This window comes from Chiloscyllium plagiosum, unplaced genomic scaffold (genome assembly GCF_037043375.1).
Source record: "Chiloscyllium plagiosum isolate Xiang-an unplaced genomic scaffold, Cpla_swu_hap1 HiC_scaffold_31, whole genome shotgun sequence".
Classification (NCBI taxonomy): domain Eukaryota; kingdom Metazoa; phylum Chordata; class Chondrichthyes; order Orectolobiformes; family Hemiscylliidae; genus Chiloscyllium; species Chiloscyllium plagiosum.
Window position 1 is genome coordinate 63,444,694 of NW_028270169.1, and position 25,692 is coordinate 63,470,385.

At 44.9% G+C, this 25,692-nt stretch overlaps 1 protein-coding gene across 4 annotated transcripts in view; it reads right to left on the minus strand.

The window, feature by feature from the left end:
• Positions 1-8,295: 8,295 nt before the first annotated feature.
• Positions 8,296-25,692, minus strand: part of LOC122563844 (collagen alpha-1(XXVI) chain-like) — a 325,474-nt gene continuing 308,077 nt past the window's right edge. For all 4 annotated transcript variants that reach the window (XM_087977065.1, XM_087977067.1, XM_087977066.1 and 1 more), the window contains 4 exons: positions 20,999-21,043; positions 14,253-14,297; positions 11,845-11,929; positions 8,296-10,461 (listed from right to left, as the gene is read on the minus strand). In XM_087977065.1, coding sequence (XP_087833191.1) covers positions 10,331-10,461; positions 11,845-11,929; positions 14,253-14,297; positions 20,999-21,043 — 306 coding nt within the window. In that variant the 3' untranslated portion in view covers positions 8,296-10,330. The remainder of the gene's footprint in view (positions 10,462-11,844; positions 11,930-14,252; positions 14,298-20,998; positions 21,044-25,692) is intronic.

Consider the following 25,692-nt stretch of genomic DNA (forward strand, 5'->3'; position numbering starts at 1 on the left):
AGGGGTGTGGAATGCACTACCTGCAATAGTAGTAGACTCACCAGTATTAAGGGCATTTAACTGGTCATTGGGTAGATATATGGATGAGAATGGAATAATGTAGGTTAGATGGATTTCAGATTGGTTTCACAGGTCGGCACAACATCGAGGGCCAAAGGGCCTGTACCACACTGTCATCTTCTAAGTTCTATGGACTCATTAGTGGCAGGCAACAGGGTTTTGTACAGGGAAGGTCATGTCTCGCCAACGTAATTGAATTTTTTTGAAGAGGTGATAAGGATCATTGATAAGGGAAGTGCTGTGGATGACATTTATATGGACTTTAATAAGGCATTTAATAAAGTCCCACATGGCAGATTGGTACAAAAAACTAAAATCACATGGGGTTTGAGGTGGGCTGGCTAGATAGATACAAAATTGGCATGGCCATAGAAGACATGAGGTAGCCATGAGAGGGTGTCTTTCAGAATGATAACTGGTAACTAGTGGTGTTCCACAGGGATCAATCTAAGGCCTTCTGTTGTTTGTAGTATTTATAAATGATCTGGAGGAAAATGTGGGTGATCTGATTAGTAAATTTGCAGATGACATGAAGATTGGTGTTGTTGACAGTGCTGACGATTGTGAAAGGATACAACAGGATATAGATTGGCAACTTGGGCACAGAAATGACAGGTGGAGTTTAATCTAAATAAATGCAAGGTGATGCATTTTGGAGGATCAAATTTAGGTGTGAGTTATACTGTAATTGGCAGAATCCTTAGTGACATTAACATATAGATGGATCTGAATGTGCAGGTCCACAGTTTCCTAAAAGTGGCGACACAGGTGGCCAAGGTGATTAAGAAGGCATGTGGTATGCTTACCTCCTTCAGCCAGGACATGGAAGACAAGAGTTGGTAATCCATGTTGCAGCTATATAAAACCCTTGTTAGACTGCATTTGGGGTATTGTGTGCAGTTTTGGTCACCATACTACCAGAAGGACCTGGAAGTTTCGGAGAGAGTGCAGAGAAGGTTCATCAGGATGTTGCCTGGTCTTGAGAGCATCGGCTATGAGGAAAGGTTAAAAAGACTGAGATTGTTTTCACTGGAAAGACGGCGGCTGAGAGGAAACCTCATAGAGGTCTACACAATTATGAGAGGCATAGACAGGGTGGATAGTCACAGGCTTTTTCCCAGGGTTGGAATTACAAGGCGACACAGGTTCAAGGTGAGGGGGGAGTTTAAGGGAGATTTGTGAGGGAAGTTTCTCATGCTGAGATTGGCAAGAGCCTGGAACGGACCATCAGAAGAGGTGGTGGAAGCAGGCACATTGACAACATTTAAGAGGCATCTGGATGGTTACATGAATAGGGAGGGAATACAGGGATACGGACCAAATAAGAGCAGAATGTTGTTTGTTAGTTTAAGTAGGGCATGATGATCGGCACAGGTTTGGAGGGCCGAAGGGCCTGTTCCTGCGCTATATGTCTCTTTGTTCTTTATTTCTTATGGTCTTAAGAAGTGAATATTGAAGGTATTAGGGGTTGCCAATCATATGGGCTGTTTTGTCTTGGAGTTGAAACCATCCTAAAACCTCACTCTGCACATGCTCACTCTAGATTGGTGTCTTCACTGTCACTGACATCAGGGTCATGTGATCAGTTACATCATGAGGATTGACATGAATCTTATTGTATCATAGAAAGGAGAAGGAGACGAGGATGGAAGTGAAACTGAGAGTGATATCGAAGTAGCCGGTGGATGATGATTTGCTGAGAATTGGAAAGCTTTGTAGAAGATGGTCTTGAATTCTGGGTGCTCTGGTGCATTCACTCAGGCAAGTGGCACCAATTCTAGCACAATCCTGACTTCTACCTTGTTAATATTCACTTACAACATGAAGGGACCACCGGTTCTTGTCCATCCTAATTGCTGTTGAGAAGGTGGTGGTTTGTGAGTACCCTGCTATTCAGAGAGTTGGACTCAAAGAGTATCCAGAGACAGTGAGAGACAGTGTGGGAGAGAGGGAGGACACAGCATGCTGAGCTCCTGAGACAGTTTGTTCATACAAACTGCTGAAGCAGAGCTCCACACAGTGGGCAGTAAGTCAGTAACAGACAAACTCTGTCAGAGTTCATTCTCTTTCCCAGAAGGGGATTGATGAAAAAGGCTGGAGAACAGATATGTTACTGACTGACTGTACACCAGAGGCACTTACCATGCTCCTAGCCGTTGACATCTTGAGTTTTGGGTTTTGTAAATATTTCTAGGAGAGCTGAAAAGTGTGTCACAAGCAGTTGGGATGATGCCAGTTGTGCCATATTGCCCATGGATCGGAGTGTACTGTGAAAAGAGGGTACTGCTGCAATGCAGGAGGAAGGGTCCTTCCTACCACTGGGACACCCTCACCCCTCCAAACCCCAGCTGCCTCACAATGCCAGGGACCCATGTTCAATTCCAGCCTTGGGTGACTGTGGTGGAGTTTGCCCATTCTCCCCATATCTATGTGGGTTTCCTCTGGGTGCCCTGGTTTCTTCCCACAGTCCAAAGATGTGCAGGTTAGATGGATTGGCCATGTTAAATTGTCCATAGGGTCAAGGGATGAGCAGGCTAGGTGAAGGAATGCAGGGTTATAGGCATAGGGTAGGTGGGGTGGGTTTGGATGGGATGTTCTTCGGAGAGTCAGTGTGGACTCAATGGGCCAGATGACTTGCTTCAACACTGAAGGGATTCTACGATGAACCAGATAAAGATGGTTGAGCAAAGAACACCACCTTGAGGAATGAGGGCTTGTGTAACATTGGTCTTGTCACTGGGTCCGGGCCAGAGGACTCAGGTTCAAGCCCACACATTGCAAATGTCTCCTAACATGTTTGAACAGTCTGATCCAGAATACATACCCTGAAGATTGCCTTCAGTGTACATACCCTGAAGATTGCCTTCAGTGGTGTTTTGGAACAGACGCTGCCAGATTTGCTGAGTTTCTCTGTTTCAGGTCTTCAGAATCGGCAGTTCTTTGTGTTATTTTAAACTTTCTCCTCATCTGACTCCATCCACTCGAAAGTCTGACCCACCCACATTTCCCGTTCTGATTCCAGCATCTGAAATGCCTGACCTTGTCACATGACTGAAATCATAGCTTGCTGAATTGCTCAAATACACAATTCTGGAATTAGAGGACGAGTAGGTCTCCAGCCTGAGATGGTCGCCTGGATCAGACTCGCCATCTCTGTCTCCAAGATGCTAGCTGCAAAGTAGGAACATTATTGGGCCCAACTCACAAGGCAAACTTACTGGACTTCCAGGAAGTTACTACTCATGTTAGCTAAATTTTAAATACCTCTAGATTTACCAAAGCTTGCAACTTCTATCTGATCTCCTCCCTTGTCCTGACTTCCTGAATTTAGAGTGTTTGTGTATATGAATGAAGCAACTCCCATGTTCTGAATGAATTCTAAATAAATCTCATCTCTGATTTCATCTTAATGGATTATTTTAACTACTGGATCCAAAAAACAGGATTTGGGAAACAGCCTTCAGCCTACCTCAGTATGGGACAGGAATGAAAAGGGAAAGGAGTAAATCAAACAACACCTTGCTGTCTTGGGCTTAAGAAGGGAAAACCGATCATAATTTAAATGTACTTTCATTCCCACCTTTGTCCATGACTGATGTCAGGAGCTGAGTGGTCCTGGCAGAACCCAAAATGAGCATGTTGCAATCTAGCATATAGTACATTCCTGTCCATGAAGCAACTCTAGGTTAGGTTGAAAAAACAAATTGCCACACGCCTTGAGAGAGGGAGAGTCAATGTAGGGCATAGCAAGCATTTCAACAGCATCCTGAAAACACAGCAGTGTAACCTACAGCCAGTTCATACAAGAAGATCCCATAAATCGCAAATGAGAAAGTGATCAATTAATTCAAAGACACCATTAACCCACCTAACTTCAACACCAGCACCAGCCTGGTTAGAAATTCTTTAATTGGAAGCGTAGATTATAAATAGGCTGTCGGTACATTGCTGAATGTCACCACATTAACCAACCTCCGTGCAATGTATGCAGGTTCTGTCTTTTATTGCAAGCCCCAATAGCTGACTTGTTCCTCCTAAATTCTCCAATCAGATATACAGCACAAAAATGTAACCATGTATATAAATACAATTAATGATACACAATTACAAAGAATGGACAGCAAACCAAACATGCATATTGAATGCTGCTTTTGTTCTTATGAATTGATGAGTTTAAAATACATTGTAAAAAAGACAGTTATCAAGCAACACATACAAGCAGGGGTTAAGATAAAAAAGAAATCCACTGGAAACTGGTCAACAGAAGCAGTGGGATTATATATCCAGTGGGTAAAAGCCAATACATCCAATAGATGACACCTGTAAGAGTCACCGTCTATTTTTCCTTAGATTTTGGATAAGCCAATGGAATACACTTTGCTGGGAAGTGGATCTTTATGCATTTCGCCACCACAATCAGCACCAAGCAATTTCAGCTGAGATAAAACAGAGTGAAATACCACTAGATCACGTTCTTTGTCTCATTCTGGCATCCCACTAAATGCACTAACTTAATGATGGAGTGTTTGGTGATGAGACAATGGCTAAACTTAACTCCATGTGCCACCTTTACAGCCTGCAGATAGTTTCTGTGTTTGCCAACACAGATTTGCAGGTGATATTGAAGTTGCAAGATCAGACACATGTTGGATTGGCACCTCCAAGATGTTGGTTAGCTAAGTTGGCTGGGCTCTGGTAAGTGATGCCAGTAACATGGTTTCAATTCCTGAGGTTACCATGAAGGACTCTCCTTCTCAGCCTCTCCCCTTGCCTGAGGTATGGTGACCCTCAGGTTAAACAACCACCAGTTGTCTCTCTCCCTCTAAAAGAGAACAGCCTGATGGTCCAGGAGGGCCAGAGCATGTTTGATTGATTTTAAATTACACCTAAAAAATCTGAGCTACTTTTATAGAAAGTTAAAATGCATGAGTCTATTGTAAAAGCTACATCTCTAACGTAACATATATATTAAATTTATAAAGTACACCCCTGCTGTTACAGTATTTATGAACTTGTATATAAGCAGTCATTGTGATATAACACCTGTTTTCATTAAGAAAAGACAAACAATATTACTTACAGCAAACCAACAATATTCCAAATGATCACGAAACATCCTTCCAAATATCTGACTGTTCTGATTTCAATAGAAAAATCAGTTTAAAGGTGCAGCATTCTCATTATGTTGGCCCATTCTGGACAAGACCGGAACCTCAAATTCTCCATCGACGAGGAATTATTAGTCACAATTTTATCCTAAGTTTGAGAATAATTAGTAACATTTCCTGGTCGCCATCACTGACAGAACAAACCTTGGTGTGTCCAAAGAAGCTTCCTTTGGATAGTTGTTAACTGTCTACCACATACATTCAGGCCATGCTGTGGATGCTAGAGATCCCAGCTGAGAACAGACGAGATTATAATGCGTTCATCTACTGCATACGCTGCTTCAGATCACATTAGCAATTTCCACAGATTCTCACGAGGGTACTTTTTGGGATGACACCTATTCAGTATTTATCAGACTAGCCTCAAGCTTTCAAACAACTCCTAAAAGTTACAGTAAGGAGGAGGCCATTCAGCACACATATGTGCCAGCTTCCAACTTCTGTTTTGAACTGATTTTAATTAGGAATTTTTTTGATGATATACTTGGTACATATCTCATTTTGAAAATGGCCATAGTATGGGTGAGTCCCCACCCAGTATAATGCAGAGAAAGAGGATGAGAAAGGTAAGCAAGGTTGGGACAAATACACTCGAGGTAAGCTGTCCAGATACTCCCTTATCTGCAGAGACACTTATTTGTGACTTGGAATGTGAGAAAATGGCTCCTCCTTACGCTGCACTTCACTGCAGCCATTGACACAGTTAATGAGGTGTTTTCTGCAGTACAACCATCTCAATGACAATCATGTTAAATCAACATTTCTGTCCATGCTACCTTTTACAGGGAACTGCAGCTCTCGAACACTCATATGGAATTTGCTGATTCTAAGTTATTTGCAGGCCACAGTTCCGTTTAGTTACATTTGGGGTCAGAGATTGTATTGAAAGTTCAGGCAGGGAGGAAAGGGTCGTGTGAGGGAGCGTGGCTTAATAAGGAATTGGAATCCCTTGTTAAATGGACGAGGGCGGCCTATGTAAAGATGAGGCGTGAAGGTTCAATTGGGGCGATTGAGAGTTATAAGGTAGCCAGGAAGGATCTGAAGAGAGAGCTAAGAACAACAAGGAGGGGACATGAAAAGTCCTTACTTGGTAGGATTAGGGAAAACCCAAAGGCTTTCTATAGGTATGTCAGGAATAAAAGAATGACTAGGGTAGGAATAGGTCCAGTCAAGGATAGTAGTGGGAAGTTGCGTGTGGAGGCTGAAGAGATTGGGGAGACACTGAATGAATACTTTTCGTCAGTATTCAATCAGGAACAGGACATTGTTGCCGATGTGAATATTGAATCACAATTAATTAGAATGGACGGCTTTGAGGTATGTAGGGAAGAGGTGTTGGAAATTCTGGAAAGGGTGAAAATAGATAAGTTTCCTGGGCCTGATGGCATTTATCCTATGATTCTCTGGGAAGCAAGGGAGGAGATTGCAGGTTTGTGAGATTGGCCTTGACTTTTATGTCCTCGTTGTCTACAGGAATAGTGCCAGTAGACTGGAGGATAGAACATAGAACATAGAACATAGAAGAATACAGCGCAATACAGGCCCTTCGGCCCTCGATGTTGCGCCGATCCAAGCCCACCTAACCTACACTAGCCCACTATCCTCCATATGCCTATCCAATGCCCGCTTAAATGCCCATAATGAGGTAGAGTCCACCACTGCTACTGGCAGGGCATTCCATGAACTCACGACTCGGGAGTAGGGATAACCCTTGTAACTATAGGCCGGTGAGTCTCACTTCTGTTGTGGGCAAAGTCTTAGAGAGAATTGTAAGGGATAGGATTTATGAACATCTGGATAGGAATAATGTGATCAAGGATAGTCAGCATGGTTTTGTGAAGGGCAGGTCGTGCCTCACAAACCTTATTGAATTCTTTGAGAAGGTGACTAAGGAGGGAGACGAGGGTAAAGCGGTAGATGTGGTGTATATGGATTTTAGTAAGGCGTTTGATAAGGTTCCCCATGGTAGGCTACTGCAAAAAATATGGAGGAATGGCATTGAGGGTGAGTTGGAGGTTTGGATTAGGAATTGGCTGGCTGGAAGAAGACAGAGGGTAGTAGTTGATGGCAAAGGTTCATCTTGGAGTGCAGTTACTAGCGGTGTTCCGTAAGGATCTGTTTTTGGACCGTTGCTGTTTGTCATTTTTATAAATGACCTGGAGGAGGGACTAGAAGGTTGGGTGAGCAAGTTTGCGGATGATACGAAAGTCGGTGGAGTTGTTGACAGTGAGGAAGGATGTGGCAGGTTACAGCGGGATATAGATAAATTGCAGAGCTGGACAGAAAGGTGGCAAATGGAGTTCAATGTAGATAAGTGTGAGGTGATTCACTTTGGCAAGTGTAACAAAAAGATGGGGTACTGGGCTAATGGTCGGATACTTAGTAGTGTGGATGAGCAGAGGGATCTTGGTGTCCATGTACATAGATCTCTGAAAGTTGCCACCAAGGTAAATAGTGCGGTGAAGAAGGCATATGGCGTACTGGCTTTTATTGTTAGAGGAATTGAGTTCCGGAGCCCTGAGGTCATGTTGCAGTTGTATAAGACTCTGGTGCGGCCGCATCTGGAGTATTGTGTGCAGTTTTGGTCGCCATATTATAGGAAGGATATGGAGGCACTGGAACGGGTGCAGAGGAGGTTTACCAGGATGTTGCCTGGTATGGTAGGAAGATCATATGAGGAAAGGCTGAGGCACTTGGGGCTGTTTTCATTGGAGAAAAGAAGGTTTAGGGGTGACTTGATAGAGGTGTACAAGATGATTAAGGGTTTAGATAGGGTTGACAATGAGAACCTTTTTCCACGTATGGAGTCAGCTATTACGAGGGGGCATAGCTTTAAATTAAGGGGTGGTAGGCATAGGACAGATGTTAGGGGTAGATTCTTTACTCAGTGAGTCGTGAGTTCATGGAATACCCTGCCAGTAGCAGTGGTGGACTCTCCCTCTTTATGGGCATTTAAACGGGCATTGGATAGGCATATGGAGGATATTGGGCTAGTGTAGGTTAGGTGGGCTTGGATCGGCGCAACATCGAGGGCCAAAGGGCCTGTACTGCGCTGTATTTTTCTATGTTCTATGTTCTATGAATTCAGGTTACCAGAGATGTGGATATTATCATGACATGAGGAAACACAAACCCACTTTTAATGGATTTGGAAAATTGGAAACTTTGCCCAAAATGTTGCAAGCACATGTTGCGTGTGACATCTATTTAATGATTTGAATTTAAGTCTGATTATTTGACTTCAACTACTTGTGGACTGCTCTCTGCCATTATTGGTTAAACAGGCACCTGAGAGGTTGATGGTTGTGAGAATATTACTCACATCGCATACATGATCTGTCAGTGATTTCTGAAGAGTTATAATCTCTGGAAAGCAATCTTTGATTCAGTCAACCTCATGCTATAACTCACCCTCAAACCTACACATCACACTATGTAGGTGGCACAGTGGCTCAGTGGTTAGCACTGCTGCCTCAGTGCCAGGGATCCAGGTTGAACCCAGGTCTGTGTGGAGTTTGCACATTCACCCCGTGTCTGCATGGGTTTCCTCCAGGTAGTCTGGTTTCCTCCCACAGTCCAAACATGTGCAGGTGAAATGGATTGGCCATGCTGCATTGTATCCAGGAATATGCAGGCTCTGTGCTTTAGCCATGGGAAATGGGTGAGAGTCGGTGAGATGCTGTTCAGAGGGTCAGTGTGGACTTGATGTGCTGAATGGCCTGCTTCCACAATGTAGTGATTATATAGTGTGTGCTTTCACCAGCCGGACAGGGAATGAGAATTCTCTTGGAAGACATTTGAGGCTTTATTTTAGTATTTAAGTGAAATGTGAAGGTAATTGAAAACACGGTGGTCAGAGTATTTCTGATCTCCACCAGTCAAGCCTCATCATCTAAATATGTTTAATTACAAAGCAAAGAAAGTTAAAATACGATTGGTACATGCCTTCAATACAGGAGATGTTACATTGAAGATTACCAGCTTACAGTATTGTTTATCTACAGAACATTGCTGCCATCTTCCTGAAACCAGACTACTTACAGATTTGTGATTCTGGAAAACTTTTCGTTTGATAGACGGTGTTTGGAATTTGATAGAGCAGTTAGGCTAAAATGGCAAATCAGAGAATGCAATCTGTTGGCAGATGTTTCAATGCACAACCATGATTAAGACTGAAATGTTTGATGAAATGTATATTCCCTGCACTCTCTATAGGTCAGCTACTAAGAATTGAAAGCATTCCCTGTTTTTGTTTCTGGCATCTGCTCTGTATTAACTTTCATTATTCCATGAATAACAGGGTCATGGGCGGGGATAGGGGGGAGTGGTGTCAAACTGGGTCATTGAGCAGGGGCATGATTTCTTCAATCACGAGATGAGGGTGTCATTGGCTAGGCCAGTTAAAAGTCAACCACATTGATGTGCTCTGGAGTCACATGTCCAGGTAAGGTTGGCAGATTTCCATCCTGAAAGGACATTAGTGAACCAGATGGGTTTTTCCAACAGTCAACAATGGATTGGACACTTAATTTTTTTACCGAATTGAAAGCCACCATCTGCCATGGCAGGATTCAAACCTGGGGTCCCCAGAACATGACCTGGGTCTCCGGATTATGAGTGCAGTGATAATGCCCCTAGGCCATTGCCTTCCTTAAATGCATCAAACCAGGTCCCTGGAGGACTGGGGAGAGTTGGGTGTCAAACTGGGTGAGAGAAGGTGAGGACTACAGATGCTGGAGAGTCAGAGTTGAAAGGTGTGGCGCTGGAAAAGCACAGCAGGTTAGGCAGCATTCGAGGAGCAGGAGAGTTGATATTTTGGGCTTAAGCCCTTCATCAGGAATTCCTTGGATGCTGCCTGACCTGCTGCGCTTTTCCAGCACCACACTTTTTGTGTCAAACTGGGTCGCTGGGACGAGAGGGGCTGTCCCTTTGGGTCACTGGCGGAGTGTCAAACCCAGTGTGGGAGTGTGGGAGGAGGGGCAGTATGGGGGGAAGAGGTATCAAGCCAATCTAGGCCAACCCATGCTGCACCTTTAATAAACATTTGCGGTGGTTTCTTCAGCCTGTGTTTGCCAGGCGTCCCGTTCAGATGGTGGCTGCCTCTATTTGTGTTTACGTCCCTTGTCAGCCAGCAGTGCAGAGAGTGTACGATATAGCTGTCCTTCCCTCTTGATCTTTACATTTGGAGGTAATGTTTCAAAACCTGACCCAGACTCCAGTGTTGCGGAACCATCTGGAAAAATGGCATTGAGTTAAGACAAAGCTGATCAGTTCCACACAACAATAGTACCATAAGATAGAGGAGCAGAAGTAGACCATTCAGCCCATCGAGTCCAGGACACCATTCAATGAGATTGTGGCTGATCTGATAATCCTCAACTCCACTTTCCTGCCTTTTGCCCATAAACCTTGATTCCCTTACTGATTAAAAATCAGTCGATCTCAGCTTTGAATATAGGGTTTCCTCTCATTCTTCTAAACTTGAGTACAAGTCCAACCTATTTAACCTCTCCTACCCCCCAAACCCAGGGATCAGTGAAACATCTCTGTACTGGCTCCAAGGTCACCGTATCTTTCCTTAGATAAGGGGACCAAAACTGTTCACTGCACCCCAGGTATGGTCTGACTATTGCCATGTAAAGTTTTAGGAAGATCTCCTTATTTTTATAATTCATCTTATTTGAAATACAGACCAACTTTCTATTTGTCTTCCCGATTACCCACTGAGCTTGGATGCTAGCTTTTGTGATTCATGGACGAGACTTCCAAATCCCTTGGTGTTGCATGTTTCTACAGTTTTTTTCCAACTTAAATAATATTCAGCTCCTTTATCTTCCTGCCAAAGTGCATACACTCACATTTTCCTACATTATATTCCATCTGCCAAGTTTTTGCTTATTCATTTAACCTCATTCATATGCCTCTATAGACTCTTTGCATCCTCACTACTTGCCTTCCTACCTATTTTTGTGTCATCTGCAAACTTGGCAATAGTACATTCCTTTATCACACTCAAGTCATAAATAATTGTGACCCCAGCACTGACCTCTCTGCCACTCAACTAGTTACAAGTTGCTACCCTAAAAATGTCCCTCCTTATCCTTCCTTCATCTTCTATTATTTAGACAATCCTCTGTCCCTTCTAATATACTATCCCAACACCACAGGCTCTTATCTCATTAAAGTTGCCTAATGTGTGGTTTCTTTCCCAATCTGGTTTGCCACTAATCTTCACCATGCTGTATGTTTTCCGTTTCAATCCAATACTATCCCGAGCCTTCCCAGTTAACTGAGGTTGGTTTATCCTCTTCATTGAAATTATCTTCTCACTGGGATATATCTTTGTCATGACCTTTTTTTTTAAAAGAAAGTGGTTTGATATAAAAATAAAAGTGGTGTGTTTCACCTGCTGAAAATGGGTGGTAAAATGATTAGGAAATGTGCCCAATTTCAATTTAATTCAATATTGAGTTAATCATTTTCTCTTTACCATATGTAATAACAAATTGAAATCTGTAGACGAGCCATGCCACTGATTCTCCTTCAAAGGATCTAAGTGGATCCAGTATGATTGGAACATTTGATCCTTTGACTATTTATCTTTCAGCTTACTCACCATGGATTTTGATCATGTGTTCCAAAATCAAAACTCGTTCAGCTATTATCTTCAAAGCCTCCCGAAGCTGCTCAACTGCCTCTCCCTGTGCAAAAAAAGGACGTAGTGAGGGAAGGGAAGTATGAATAGACTGTGGGTTCAATTTTCTGAAAGTTGTCAGTTTTGTCACACCAACAGTTGTGGGCGGCACGGTGGCACAGTGGTTAGCACTGCTGCCTCACAGCGCCAGAGACCCGGGTTCAATTCCCGACTCAGGCGACTGACTGTGTGGAGTTTGCACATTCTCCCCGTGTCTGTGTGGGTTTCCTCCGGGTGCTCCGGTTTCCTCCCACAGTCCAAAGATGTGCAGGGTCAGGTGAATTGGCCATACTAAATTGCCCGTAGTGTTAGGTAAAGGGGTAAATGTAGGGGTATGGGTGGGTTGCGCTTCGGCGGGTCGGTGTGGACTTGTTGGGCCGAGGGGCCTGTTTCCACACTGTAATCTAATCTAATCTAATCTAAGTAATCTAATCTAATCTAAAACAGTAATGTTGGTTTTTGTGGATAAGCATGCAGCACTTATTGTCTCAGGAGCTTTTTATCGGTGTGCATCCTACTTTGTCTACACCTCAGCTGAGTACATCAATTAGAATTACTTTCATACGTATTTTGCATTTTGATCCTTTTGTATTCTAGCTGAATTTGCTGAAACAAATTGTTCATCCACTAGCAGGTGCCAGTCACTTGGCAACAGTGGTCATGTTGCTGGGTAACCACGTGGTTGGGAGAGATTCCATGACAGCAGTGAGGGGTTGGCAGATGCCAATGCCCATAGATGACAGGCCCATGCGGATGGTGCCCATGGATTGTGCTTTGAAGTGAATAGGACCATCAATTGGTGTTTAACAACAATAATCCTTTCTGAATGGGGACTTACTGCTGTCCAGTGAGAAACTTTGATTAGATTAGATTCCCTACAGTATGGAAACAGGCCCTTCAGCCCAACAAGTCCACACGACCCTCTGAAGAGTAACCCATTCAGACCAATTCCCCTACTCTATATTTACCCCTGACCAATGCACCTAACACTATGGGCAGTTTAGCATGGCCAATTCACCTGACCTGCACATCTTTTGGATTGTGGGAGGAAACCGGAGCACCCAGGTAGAATGTGCAAACTCCACGCAGACAGTCACCCGAGGCTGGGATCGAACCTGGATCCCTGACACTGTGAGGCAGCAGTGCTGACCACTGAGCCACTGTGCTGCTCTTTTTTTTTACAGATGTTTTAATATTGTTTAACAAGCTATTGATGTAAATACATCAGTGTTGTTTATGGCTGGGATAATTTATCATGATCTTAGTTTTTAATGTACCCTGACTCATGATAATACAGTTTTCAATGTTTCTCTCCCATTTATGTCTCATGCTTGCCATGCCACTCTGCAAAACCTGCAGCAAGATGCCCCTATCGTCGAAATTAGCTTTGGCAGACTTATTGAATTCTGTTAAAAATCCCATCATACTCCACATTGCACAGCGCCCTATATGATTCTGCCCTTAACATCAAGGATAAGAGGTTACAACAATGCAGCACGTTTTCAATAGAGTATCATGCTTCAAGTGATCCCAGTCAGATGGTGTATGAGACCACTGCTGCCTCAGCATCAGGGACTCTTGGGCAACTGCCTGTGTGGAGTTTGCTCATTCCCCCCATATCTGCATGGGTTTCCCCCGGGAACTCCAGTTTCCTCCCACAATCCAAAGATATGCAGGTCAGGTGAATTGGCCATGCTAAAAGTCCCATAGTATCCAGGGGTGTGTAGGCTAGGGTCATGGGAAATGAAGGGTTACAGGGACAGGGTAGCAAGGTGGGTCTGGGGGGATGCTCTTCAGAGTCTCGGTGTGGACTTGATGGGCCGAATGACCTGCGTCCACACTCTAGGGATTCTACATGACACATAGATGTTCATAGTATCGTCACTATTAATAGGACACTGATTGGAAACCTCACACAGCAACATGGTCAGTTCATTCTACTGGTATGGACGAGGGTTGTTTAACAGAGTTCCAATCTTTTCTCTCGTTGGGAGAGATAGTGGTGTAGTGATAATGTCACTGGACTAATAATTCAGAATCTGGAGACCTGTGTTTGAATCCCATTACGACAGATTTAAATTCAATAAAAATCTGGAATTAAAAGGTGACAATTCAATTGCTGGAAAACCTATCTAATTCACTAATATTCTTCAGGGAAGGATATCTGCCATCCTTACCTCTGGTCTGGCCAACATGTGATCCCAGGCTTACAGCGATGTGGTTAAACTCTGAACAGCCCTTTGGGCCATGAAGGATGGGCAATAAACAGGCACAAAGTCCATCCCATGAGTGAATAGCAAATAAGAATCAAAATGAATGAAAATCCTCACCTCTGAGTCTTTGTCACAGCATTCTCCTTTCTGTCCTGGTTCACCCTAATAAGGAAAGAGGTATGAATCAGCCAACAGTAGTTAAATCACAGGAACAGGTGCAGCCACAGTGATGTTCACACATACAAAGGGGCTTTTACAGGAAACCCCCTTCTGCTTTCTCCTGATTCATTAAATTGTCTGAAAAGTGGTTTGTAGGTGGTTGCCCTTAAATTTTAAAATTCCTTGTTAGAAAGAGGGCATTACCCATTTATTGTCGAGAGTGTGTTGCTGGAAAAGCACAGCAGGTCAGGCAGCACCTGAGAAACAGAAGAATTGACGTTTCGGGCCAGAGCCCTTCATCAGAAGTGAGGCTGGGAGCCTCGGGGATGGAGAGATAAATGGGAGGGGGGGTGGGGCTAGGGAGAAGGTAGCTGAGAGTGCAACCAGGTGGATAGAGGTTGGGGTAAAGGTGATAGGTCGGAGGGGAGGGTTGAGTAGATAGGTAGGAAGGAAGATGGACAGGTGGGATAGGTCATGAGGATGGTGCTTAGCTGGAAGATTGGAACTGGGGTAAGGTGGGGGGGACGGGGAATGAGGGGAAGTCCACATTGATGCCCTGGGATTGGAGGGTCCCGAGGCGGAAAATGAGGCATTCTTCCTCCAGGTATATGATGGTGAGGGAGTGGCAGTGGATGGGCCCCCCGGACCTGCATGTTCTCGGCGGAGTGAGAGGGGGAATCGAAGTGTTTGGCCTTGGGGTGATGGGGTTGGTTAGTGCGGGTGCCCCAGAGATGTTCTCTGAAGTGCTCTGTGAGTGGGCGTCCTGTCTTCCCAATGTAGAGGAGCAACGGATACAGTAAATGATATTTGTGGAAGTGCAGGTGAAACTTTGATGGATGTGGAAGGTTCCTTTGGGGCCTTGGATGGAGGTGGGGGCTTGGGGGGGAGGTTCGGGTGCAGGTTTTGCTATTTCTGTGGTGGCAGGGCAAGGTGCCAGGAGGGAAAGTTGGCTGGTTGGGGGGCATGGACTTGAAAAAGTAGTTGTGGAGGGGACAGTCTTTACGGAAAGCGGAAAGGGGTGGGGAGGGAAATATATCCCTGGTAGTGGGGTCCATTTGGAGGTGGTGGAAATGCCGGCAGATGATGCAATGTATATGGAGGTTGGTGAGGCCCAGGGGGCTCTGTCCTTGTTGCGGGTGGAAGTGTGGGATTGGAGGGCAGAGGTGCAGGAAGTGGATGAGGTGTGCTTGAGGACATCATCAACCATGTGAGAGGGGAAATTGCAGTCTATCAAGAAGCAGGTCATCTGGTGTGTTCTGTGGTTGAACTGGTTCTCCTGGGAGCAGATGTGGTGGAGGCAGAGGAATTGGGAATACGGGATAGCATTTTTACAGGAGGCAGGGTGGGAGGAGGTGTAATCCAGGTAGCTGTGGGAGTTGGTGGGTTTGTAGAAAATGTCAGTGTTGAGTCAGTCACCGCTGATGGAGATGGAGAGGTCCAGGAAGAGAGGGAGGTGTCTGAAACGGTCCAGGTGAATTTAAGGTCGGGATGGAATGTGTTGATGAAGTTGATAAACTGTTCAACCTCCTGGTAGGAGCATGAGGTGGTGCTGATGCAGTCACCAGCGCAGCGGAGGAAGAGGTGGGGAGTGGTGCCAGTGTAACTATGGAAGATGGACTGTTCTACGTAGCCAACAAAGAGACAGGCGTAGCTGGGGCCCAGCTGGGGCTGAGGAAGTGGGAGGATTTGAAGAAGAAATTGTTGAGGGTGAGGACCAGTTCAGCCAAATGAATGAGTGTGTCGGTGGAAGGGTACTGGTGGGGACGTCGGGAGAGGAAGAAACGGAGGCCTTGGAGGCCCTTGTCATGGCGGATGGAGGTATATAGGGGCTGGATGTCCATGGTGAAGATGAGGCATTGGGGGCAAGGGAAACAGAATTCTTGAAAGAGGTGGAGGGCATGTGTCCTTTCCTGAATGTATGTGGGGAGTTCCTGGACCAGGGGGGATAGGACAGTATCGAGGTATGTGGAGATGAGTTGGTGAAGCAGGAGCAGGCTGAGACAATGGGTCAGCCGGGGTAGTCAGGTTTGTGGATCTTGTGTAGGAGGTAGAACTGGGTGGTGCGGGGTTCCTGAACTATGAGGTCAGAAGCTGTGGGTGGGAGATCCCCTGAGGTGATGAGGTTGTGTACGGTCTGGGAGATGATGGTTTGGTGATGGGATGTAAGGTCATGGTCAAGGGGGCAGTGGGAGGAGGTGTTTCCAAGTTGGCGTCTGGCTTCAGCGGTGTAGAGGTCAGTGTGTCAAACTACCACCGTGCCAGCGCAACCCCCCTCCCCTCCCCATCCCCATCCTCAGTCTGCTGGTTTGATGGTGAGGTTGGAGTGGAGGATTGCGCGTTGTGAGGGTGAGAGGTTGGAGTGGGGAGGGGGCGCGGACAGGTTGAGGCGGTCAATGTCCCAGTGGCAGTTGGAAATAAAGAGGTCGAGGGCGGGTAACAGACCAGCACGGGGTGTCCACATGGATGGGGTGTGTTGCAAGTGGGTGAAGGGGTCTTCGGAAGGTGGGTGGGAGTCCTGATTGAAAAAGTAAGGTCGGAGGTGGAGGTGGCGGAAGAAGTGTTCAACGTCGCAACGCATGTTGAATTTGTTGATCCATGAATGGAGGAGGATGAAGATAAGGCCTTTGCTGAGGACTGATTGTTCGTCCTCAGCGAGGGGGTGGTCTGGGGGGATAGTGAAAATTCAGCAGGGCTGGGAGCTAGGAGGTGGTGTGGGGCTGGAGCTGGGAGTGGGGGCAGAGACTGTGACTGGAGTGGGCAATGGTAGTGGGGAGACCGGGTGGGGGGTGACGTCATTTACGGAAGTGATGCTCACCCCGGGCGTTGGCGGGGGGGGGGGTGGAGGGAAGGGGGGGTTAGTGGCTGGAGGTGGTGACAGTGGGATCCATACCAGAGGGGGCGGTGTCAGCAGTGTTCAGGTGAGTGGCGACAGTGGGGTCGGAAGTGGTTGTGATGACAGCAGCTGCGGGGGCGGAAGTAGCCATTGTGTTGATATGGCTAGACCAGATGAGTCTTCAGTTAATGGTAACTCCTAGGATGCTGATAGTGGGAAGTCAGTGATGGTAATATCATTGAATTCTTTCTTGTTGAAGAAGTTCATTGCCCGGCATTTGTGTGATACAAACGTTGTTTCTCACTTGTCAGCTCAAGCCTCGATATAGTTCAAATCCTGTTAAATCCTGTTACGTTTGAACATGGACTGCTTCATGTCTGAGAAATCACAAATAGTGCTGAACATTATGCAGTCATCAGTGAACATCCTCGATCTGACCTTATGAAGGAGGGAAGATAATTGATGAAGCAGCTGAAGATGGTTGGGCCTAGGATACCACCTTGAGGAACTCCTGTAGAGATTCAACATATTGTCTTGCTGAGAATAGAACTTTTTAAAAAAAGTTTTATGATTTACACATGAAAGAAGTGAAACTATCATGGTATTCCAACAGGCAATCAAGGTATTTTCCAAAGTATAATTTCAGTTACATCACACTGTAAATGTTTGCTATAAATTCTGTGCCTTACAATTGTGTCCTCCACAACCACTTGATGAAGGAGTGATGCTCTGAAAGCTAGTGCTTCCAATTAAACCTGTTGGACTATAACCTGGTGTTGTGTGATTTTTAACTTTGTACACCCCAGTCCAACACCGGCATCTCCGAATCCTGTAGAGATGTCCTAGAGCTAAGATGACTGACCTCCAACAACCACAACCATCTTCCTATGTTCTAGGTGTGGCTCCAATCAGTGAAGAGTTTGTCCAAATATTCCAAATTTCCCTCTGCACATCCCTTCCATGTTTTTCCACACATTAACCACTCCTTCTGTTGACCAGAATGTCAAAAAGAAATCTCTGAATTTTGCTTTCTCTGCATAACATCCTTTCAGTTAGACAATCTGATTGGAAAGTTTCACCTGGATGAGAAGGGGGTGGAGAAGCTGTGACCTTATTGGTAGGCTAGATTCTTATTTCAAATGCCAACACCAGAACCAATGATTCCTAAACTGGTCCCAGGGATGACAGGACCTGTGATAAGAAGATAAATAAATAAATTGGGCCAATATTTTCTGCGATTTTAAAGAATCAGCTGATCTTATTGAAACAAACAAGCTACAAAAATGTACAACAATATCTTTACTTGCTTAGGAGGCTAAGGACATTTGAGATGTCCATAAGGACTCTTGCCAATCCTTATAGATGCACCATAGTAGGCATCCCATCTGGAGACACCACAGTGTGGAATGGCAACTGCTCTTCCCAAGACTGCAAACAACTCCAGAGAGTCGTGAACACAGCCCGGTCTACCACGAAAACCAGCCTTCCATTTATTGACTCCACCTATACTTCCCACTGCCTCGGGAAAGCAAACAACATCATCAAAGACCCCTCCCACCTTGGTTATACTGTCTTCCATCTTCTTCTGTCGGGCAGAAGGTATGAATGTTTGCATACACATACAAATAGATTGAAGGACAGCTTCTTCCTTGCTGTTATGAATGGACCTCACAAATTTTAAATTTAGTGTTGATCTCACTCTCTGTGCGCCTATTCACTACGTTCTGTTACCTTAATTCACTTTATATGGAATGGGCTGCCTGCACTGCATGCAAAACAAAACTTTTCACTGTACCTAGGTACATGTGACAATAACAAATCAAATCAAAATGTACAGGACTCTCATGGGTCTTGACAGCATAGGCATTGACAGGATACATTCCCATTGGCTGGGAAATCCAAAACATAATTTGGGTGGGGATGGGGGTGGGTGGGGTGGGTGGTGAGTGGGGATTGGGGAGGAGTGGAATGGAGGGTCACAGTCTCAGGATAAGGGGCCATTCATATTTGGGGTGGCACAGTGTCTCAGTGGTTAGCACTGCTGCCTCACAGCTCCAGGTCCCAGGTTCGATTCCAGCCTCGGGTGACTGTCTGCGTGGGTTTCCTCCAGGTGCTCTGGTTTCCTCCCACAGTCCAAAGACGTGCAGGTTAGGTGAATTGGCCATGCTAAATTGCCCATAGTGTTAGGTGCATTAGTCAGAGGGAAATGGGTCTGGGTGGGTTACTCTTCGGAGGGTCGGTGTGGACTGGTTGGGCCAAAGGGCCAGTTTCAGCTCTGATCTCCAGCATCTGCAGACCTCACTTTCTCATCAACAGATTTTTAACCTCTCAAGGAACTGAGAGATATGGGGAAATGGAGGTGATGCCTATAATCATATTATATGGTGGATGAGGCTTGATAGGTTGAAGGGTCTACTTTGCTGCTATTTGTTAAGTTTGTACAATTATTTATTCCACAAGAGTGGGACTGAATAGCTTGTTCAACTAATCTAAGGTTGGTGGATATTGCTAGCTTGTGGGAAGACTCCTATGTAGTGGGCAGTTTGGATGTGTCCAAGTATTGGTTTGGGTGGATGGATATTGGAGGAAGGACAGCAGATTTTTCTGAAGGAGTGGTTGGCAGGGAGGTGACCAACAATGGACTGGCAGTGCCAGGGAACTGACTGCTGTGGATAGTGCCTATCTTCTGTGGCAGTGAATGGGAGAAGCTATCTCTGATATTGCAATTGGCTCTGAGTCTGGGATTCTCTCACCTCAAAGAAGCTACTGGAATCCTGCTTCATTGAAATTCTCAAAAGGATTTCAGAGTGATACATAATCATTTATATAAAAGATGAGAATCATTACATCAGGGTGAAAGCGTTCAAAAGTTTCAATTTCCAAGACTATTGACAGGTGGGAGGTACTAGCACCAGGTCCTCACGGTGATGACATACAATTTATTATGTCTCACAGCTTTACAGTGTCCCAGATAGATTCAGGTCAATTAAACTGATTGGCACAGAATGAGCGTGTGCGAAAGGCATTTGTAAAAGCCAGACCTACAGAGCATTCTGCATTAATGGTAAGACATATCTGCAGGACCATTTAGCATCTGCCTGACATACACCTCCATCATCAGCATCCCCCCACCCACACACAAACACACACACATTCATACACAAACACTCTTGTAGTAGACACAGAAATGTGAATTTGTGACATGTGCATTTGATTAAACCTCACATTTCAGTCTCTTCCATGGTTTGAGCTGATGGGATCAATTTTTGGGCGAACAAGTGTTAATGCAGACAGAACCCTATCAGGAACTTACATCATTGCAGTGCCAGTCCTGGGCTGATGCTGTGGTATGAACACTGACTGATAGAGCATCATTTAGAGTCACTAATGACACATTGGTAGCTGGCAGCCTGGTGCTTTACCCCTCCTCCTCCTTTCTGCAGGCTCTGACATGGTTTACCATGGTATCTTTCTCCAATGTTTCTCCTCCATTATTCAGCCACTGGGAACTGCACCCATTTGGTTCCACTCACTGACTGTAGGCCAAGTACCTCCAGTAATGGCCTCTTTTCACAGTCAGGAACTGGCACTTGCAGAGTTCCCCAAGGTGAAAGTGAGGACTGCAGATGCTGGAGATTACAGTTGAGAGTGTGGTGCTGGAAAAGCACAGCAGGTCAGGCAGCATCTGAGGAGCAGGAAAATTGACATTTTGGGCAAAAGCCCTTCATTAGGAATGAGTTTCCCAAGGACCTATCTTCAACTCAATGCTCTTCTTCATCTCTACACACTGCCTTTTGCTGATTCCAACTGGGAAATAATGTACCAGACTCTGTTTGTATTGGTTACTGACTCTAACATGAGATGAACTTACTGGTAAACCTCTGTAGCCACTCTCACCACGCAAGCCTGGTTGGCCCTGTAGATAGAACAACATAATATATTCATGAAGCAAAACTGCTCTTACAGGGCAGCAGGAGAACTCAGCAACTCAGGCCTTTCCAGAGGCCTCTGAAAATTGTAAAATAATCAGGATTTGTTCAATAATTACCTACGTGAAAGTATTCTGACAAACTACAGTGTGGTAGAATATGGAGAAGAGAATAAAGTTTCATGCTTCAAACAGGAGAAGGAATTAGAGGATAGAAAGCAAGAGAAAATGGGCCATTATAACTTGGCATAATTATTTATTATAGTTTGGTGAGATAAATTATTGTAGTTTAGTGCAATTAATTTTTGCAGTTAGGTGTTCTCTACAATTGATCGCTGTAGATCTATTGAGTGAAAATTCCACCATCTACTTTGGCAGAATTTCCTCAGAATGGTTCCCAATTCTGTATTACTAATCAAGCAAAAATACCACTTGGCCATTATGTGTATGCATCGGTGACTACACTATATGTTCTCTAATATTTTAATGTAGGTATATGTCATCCATCAGATCAGGGGCTTTATCCTCCAAGTTTCATTGGTTTATCAATTGTCTCCATTCTTTTTATTTCTTCCTTAATGACCCTTTATATTGGTTATTCTCTCTGGTAAATACTGAGGGAAAGTAATTTGAAAATGTAAAATCCTGTTGTGTGATTCTTTCTACAGACCACTGAAAATGCTTTTTAAAAGTTAGCAGATTCTCTGGAAATTTTAACAAACTACTCAATATTTCTGCCTCTTCATTGTCACTAGTTATGAATACCTCATGGCCCTATTCCCATCCTGGTCCATGTACTGTTCTTTCTGAGTTGTGGAATACTGCACTGTTTATTTTTACTTTCCTCGACAGTTTAATTTAATTGTTTCACTTTGCATTCCTGATTGTTGATTTGATATTTGACATCTAGTGTCATCCTTTCCCTTGTTTCTAATGTTTACATCTTTATTGAAGTTCAATTTTACCCTAATTTCTTTATAAATTCATAGTATTTTACTGTTGATTAGTTTGGCATTGTTTGATTAATTTGTGCAAAACTTTAACCAAATAAAGTATCTGCACCACTCTTCTGTTTGTATCATTCTTTTTTAGTTTATCTTCCATTCTCTTCCCTCCTTTTTCTATTGGTTTGATCTTTGCATTACTTAAACCTTTCTCAATCTTCATCTTGAAACTTTTTTCACTTTTTCATTTTGTGGGATGTAGGCATTGCTGGCTGGGCATTTATTGCCTGTCCCTAATTGCCCCTTGAGAAGGTGGCAGTGAGCTACTTTCTTGAACCGCTGCCGTCCACCTGCTGGGGGTTGACCCACAATGCCGTTAGGGAGGGAATTCCAAGATTTTGACCCAGCAACAGTGAAGGAACACCAATGTATTTCCAAGTCAGGATGGTGAGTAGCTTGGAGAGGATCTGCTGCCCTTGTCCTGCTAGATAGAAGTGTTTTTAGGTTTGGAAGATGCTGCATGAGCATTTGGTGAATTTCTGCAGTGCATCCTGTAGATAGTACACACTGCTGCTGCTGAACGGCAGTGTGGCACAGTGGTTAGCACTACTGCCTCACAGCGCTAGAGACCCGGGTTCAATTCCCGCCTCAGGCGACTGACTGTGTGGAGTTTGCACGTTCTCCCCGTGTCTGCGTGGGTTTCCTCCGGGTGCTCCAGTTTCCTCCCACAGTCCAAAGATGTGCAGGCCAGGTGAATTGGCCATGCTAAATTGTCTGTAGTGTTAGGTAAGGGGTAAATGTAGGGGTATGGGTGGGTTGCGCTTCAGCGGGGCGGTGTGGATTTGTTGGGCTGAAGGGCCTGTTTCCACACTGTAATGTAATCTAATCTAATGAGCGTCGGTGGTAGAGGGAGTGGATGTAGTGCCAATCAAGTGGGCTGCTTTGTCCTTGATGGTGTCCAGCTGCTTGAGTGCTGTTGGGGCTACGCTTATCCAGGCAAGTGAGGAGTATTCCAACATACTTCCAACTTGGGCCTTGTAGGTGGTGGACAGGCTTTCGGAAGTCAGGAGGTAAGTTACTTGCCGCAGCATTCCCAGCCTCTGACTTGTTCTTGTGGCAACTGTTTGTGTGGTGAGTCCAGTTGAGCTTCTTGATCAATGATAACTCCCGTGGGATTGATAGTGGGGGTTAAGTGATGGTCACACCACTAAATGTCAAGGGGTAATAGTTAGACTGTCTCTTATTGGTGATGGTTATAGACTAGCATTTGTATGGCGCGAATGTTACTTGCCACCAGTCAGCCCAAGCCTGGATATTGTCCAGAACTTGTTGTATTTGGCACAGACTGCTTCAGTTCCTGAGGAGTTATGAATGGTGCTGAACATTATGCAATCATCAGCAAACATTCCCACTTCAGACCTAATGATGGAGGGAAGATCATTGATGAAGCGGCTGAAGATGATTGGGTCTAGGACAGTATCCTGAGGAATTCCTGCAGAGATGTTCTGGAGCTGAGATGACTGACCTCCAACAATCATGACCATCTTCCTATGTGTCAGATATGACTCCAGCCATCAGAGAGTTTACTCTGATACCCATTGATTTCAGTTTTGCTTGGGCTCCTTGATGCCACACTCAGTGGAATGCAGCCTTGATGTCAAGGGCTGTTGCTGTCACCTCACATCTGGAATTCAGCTGTTTTGTCCAAGTTTGAACCAAGGCTGTAATGAGGTCAGGATCTGAGCGGCTCTGGTGAAAGCCAAACTGGGCATCACTGAGCAGGTTGTTGCTGAGCAAGTGCTACTTGATAATACTTGATGACATCTTTGATCACTTTACTGATGATTGATAGTAGAATGATGGGACAGTAACTGGATGAGTTGGATTTGTCCTGTGTTTTACGCACAGGACATTCTTGGGCAATTTTCCATATTGTCGGGCAGATGCCAGTGTTGTAACTATATTGGAACAGTGTGGCTAGGGGAGCAGCAAGTTCTGCAGCACAAGTCTTCAGGACTATTATTGCAATGTTGTTAGGGCCCGTAGCCTTTGCAGAAGATGGTATCAGCAATAATATTAGCAAATTTGCTGATGATACAAAGCTGGGTGGCAGGGTGAAATGTGAGGAGGATGTTAGGAGATTACAGGGTGACCTGGACAAGTTAGGTGAGTGGGCAGATGCATGGCAGATGTAGTTTAATGTGGATAAATGTATGGTTATCCACTTTGGTGGCAAGAACAGGAAGGCAGATTACTACCTAAATGGAATCAATTTAGGTAAAGGGGCAGTACAGAGAGATCTGGGTGTTCTTGTACACCAGTCAATGAAGGCAAGCATGCAGGTAGAGCAGGTAGTGAAGAAGGCTAATAGCATGCTGGCCTTCATAACAAGAGGAATTGAGTATAGAAGCAAAGAGGTGCTTCTGCAGCTGTACAGGGCTCTGGTGAGACCACACCTGGAGTACTGTGTGCAGTTCTGGTCTCCAAATTTGAGGAAAAACATTCTGGCTATTGAGGGAGTGCAGCGTAGGTTCACGAGGTAAATTCCTGGAATGGCAGGATTACCTTACACTGAAAGACTGAAGCGACTGGGCTTGTATACCCTTGAGTTTAGAAGACTGGAGAGGGGATCTGATTGAGACATATAAGATTATGAAAGGATTGGACACTCTGGCAGCAGGAAACATGTTTCCGCTGATGGGTGAGTGCCGAACCAGAGGACACAGCTTAAAAATACGGGGTAGACCATTTAGGACAGAGATGAGGAGAAACCTCTTCACCCAGAGAGTGGTGGCTGTGTGGAATGCTCTGCCCCAGAGGGCAGTGGAGGCCCAGTCTCTGGATTCATTTAAGAAAGAGTTGGATAGAGGTCTCAAAGATAGTGGAATCAAGGGTTATGGAGGTAAGGCAGGAAGAGGATACTGATTGAGGATGAGCAGCCATGATCATAATGAATGGTGGTGCAGGCTCGAAGGGCAGAATGGCCTACTCCTGCACCTATTGTCTATTGTCTATTGCCTCTGAGGCAGCAGATTGGTAAGGATGAAGTCAAGTATGTTTTTCCCTCTTGTTGGTTCCCTCAGCACATGCTGCAGACTCAATCTAGCAGCTATGTCCTTTAGGACCCGACCAGCTCGATCAGTCATACTGCTGCTGAGTCACTGTTGGTGGGGAATATTGAAATCACCATCCCAGAATGTCTTTTGTGCACTTGCCATCCTCAGTGCTTCCTCTAAGTGTTGTTCAACATGGAGGAATACCAATTCATCAGCCAAGGATGATATGTGGTAATCAGCACATTTCCTTGCCTGTATTTAATCTGAAGCCTTGAGACTTCTTGGGATCCTGAGTCAATGTTGAGCACTCCCAGGGAATCTCCCTTCTGACTGTGTATCACTGGAGATATGCTGTCCCATCAACAGGACAGACCCAGCAGAGGTGGGTGATGGTGGTATCTGGGACATAGTCATATTCACAAAATCATACCTTACAGACAATGTCAGGTTGTTGCTTGACTAGTCCATGAGATAGCTGTCCCAATTTTGGCACTAGCCCCCAGATATTAATGAAGAGGACTTTGCAGGGTCAACGGGGTTGTTTCTGCCGTTGTCTTTTCCGGTGTCTAGGTCGATGCCAGGTGATCCATCTGGTTTCATTTATTTAAGATTGTGCCATAATTGGTACAACTGAGTG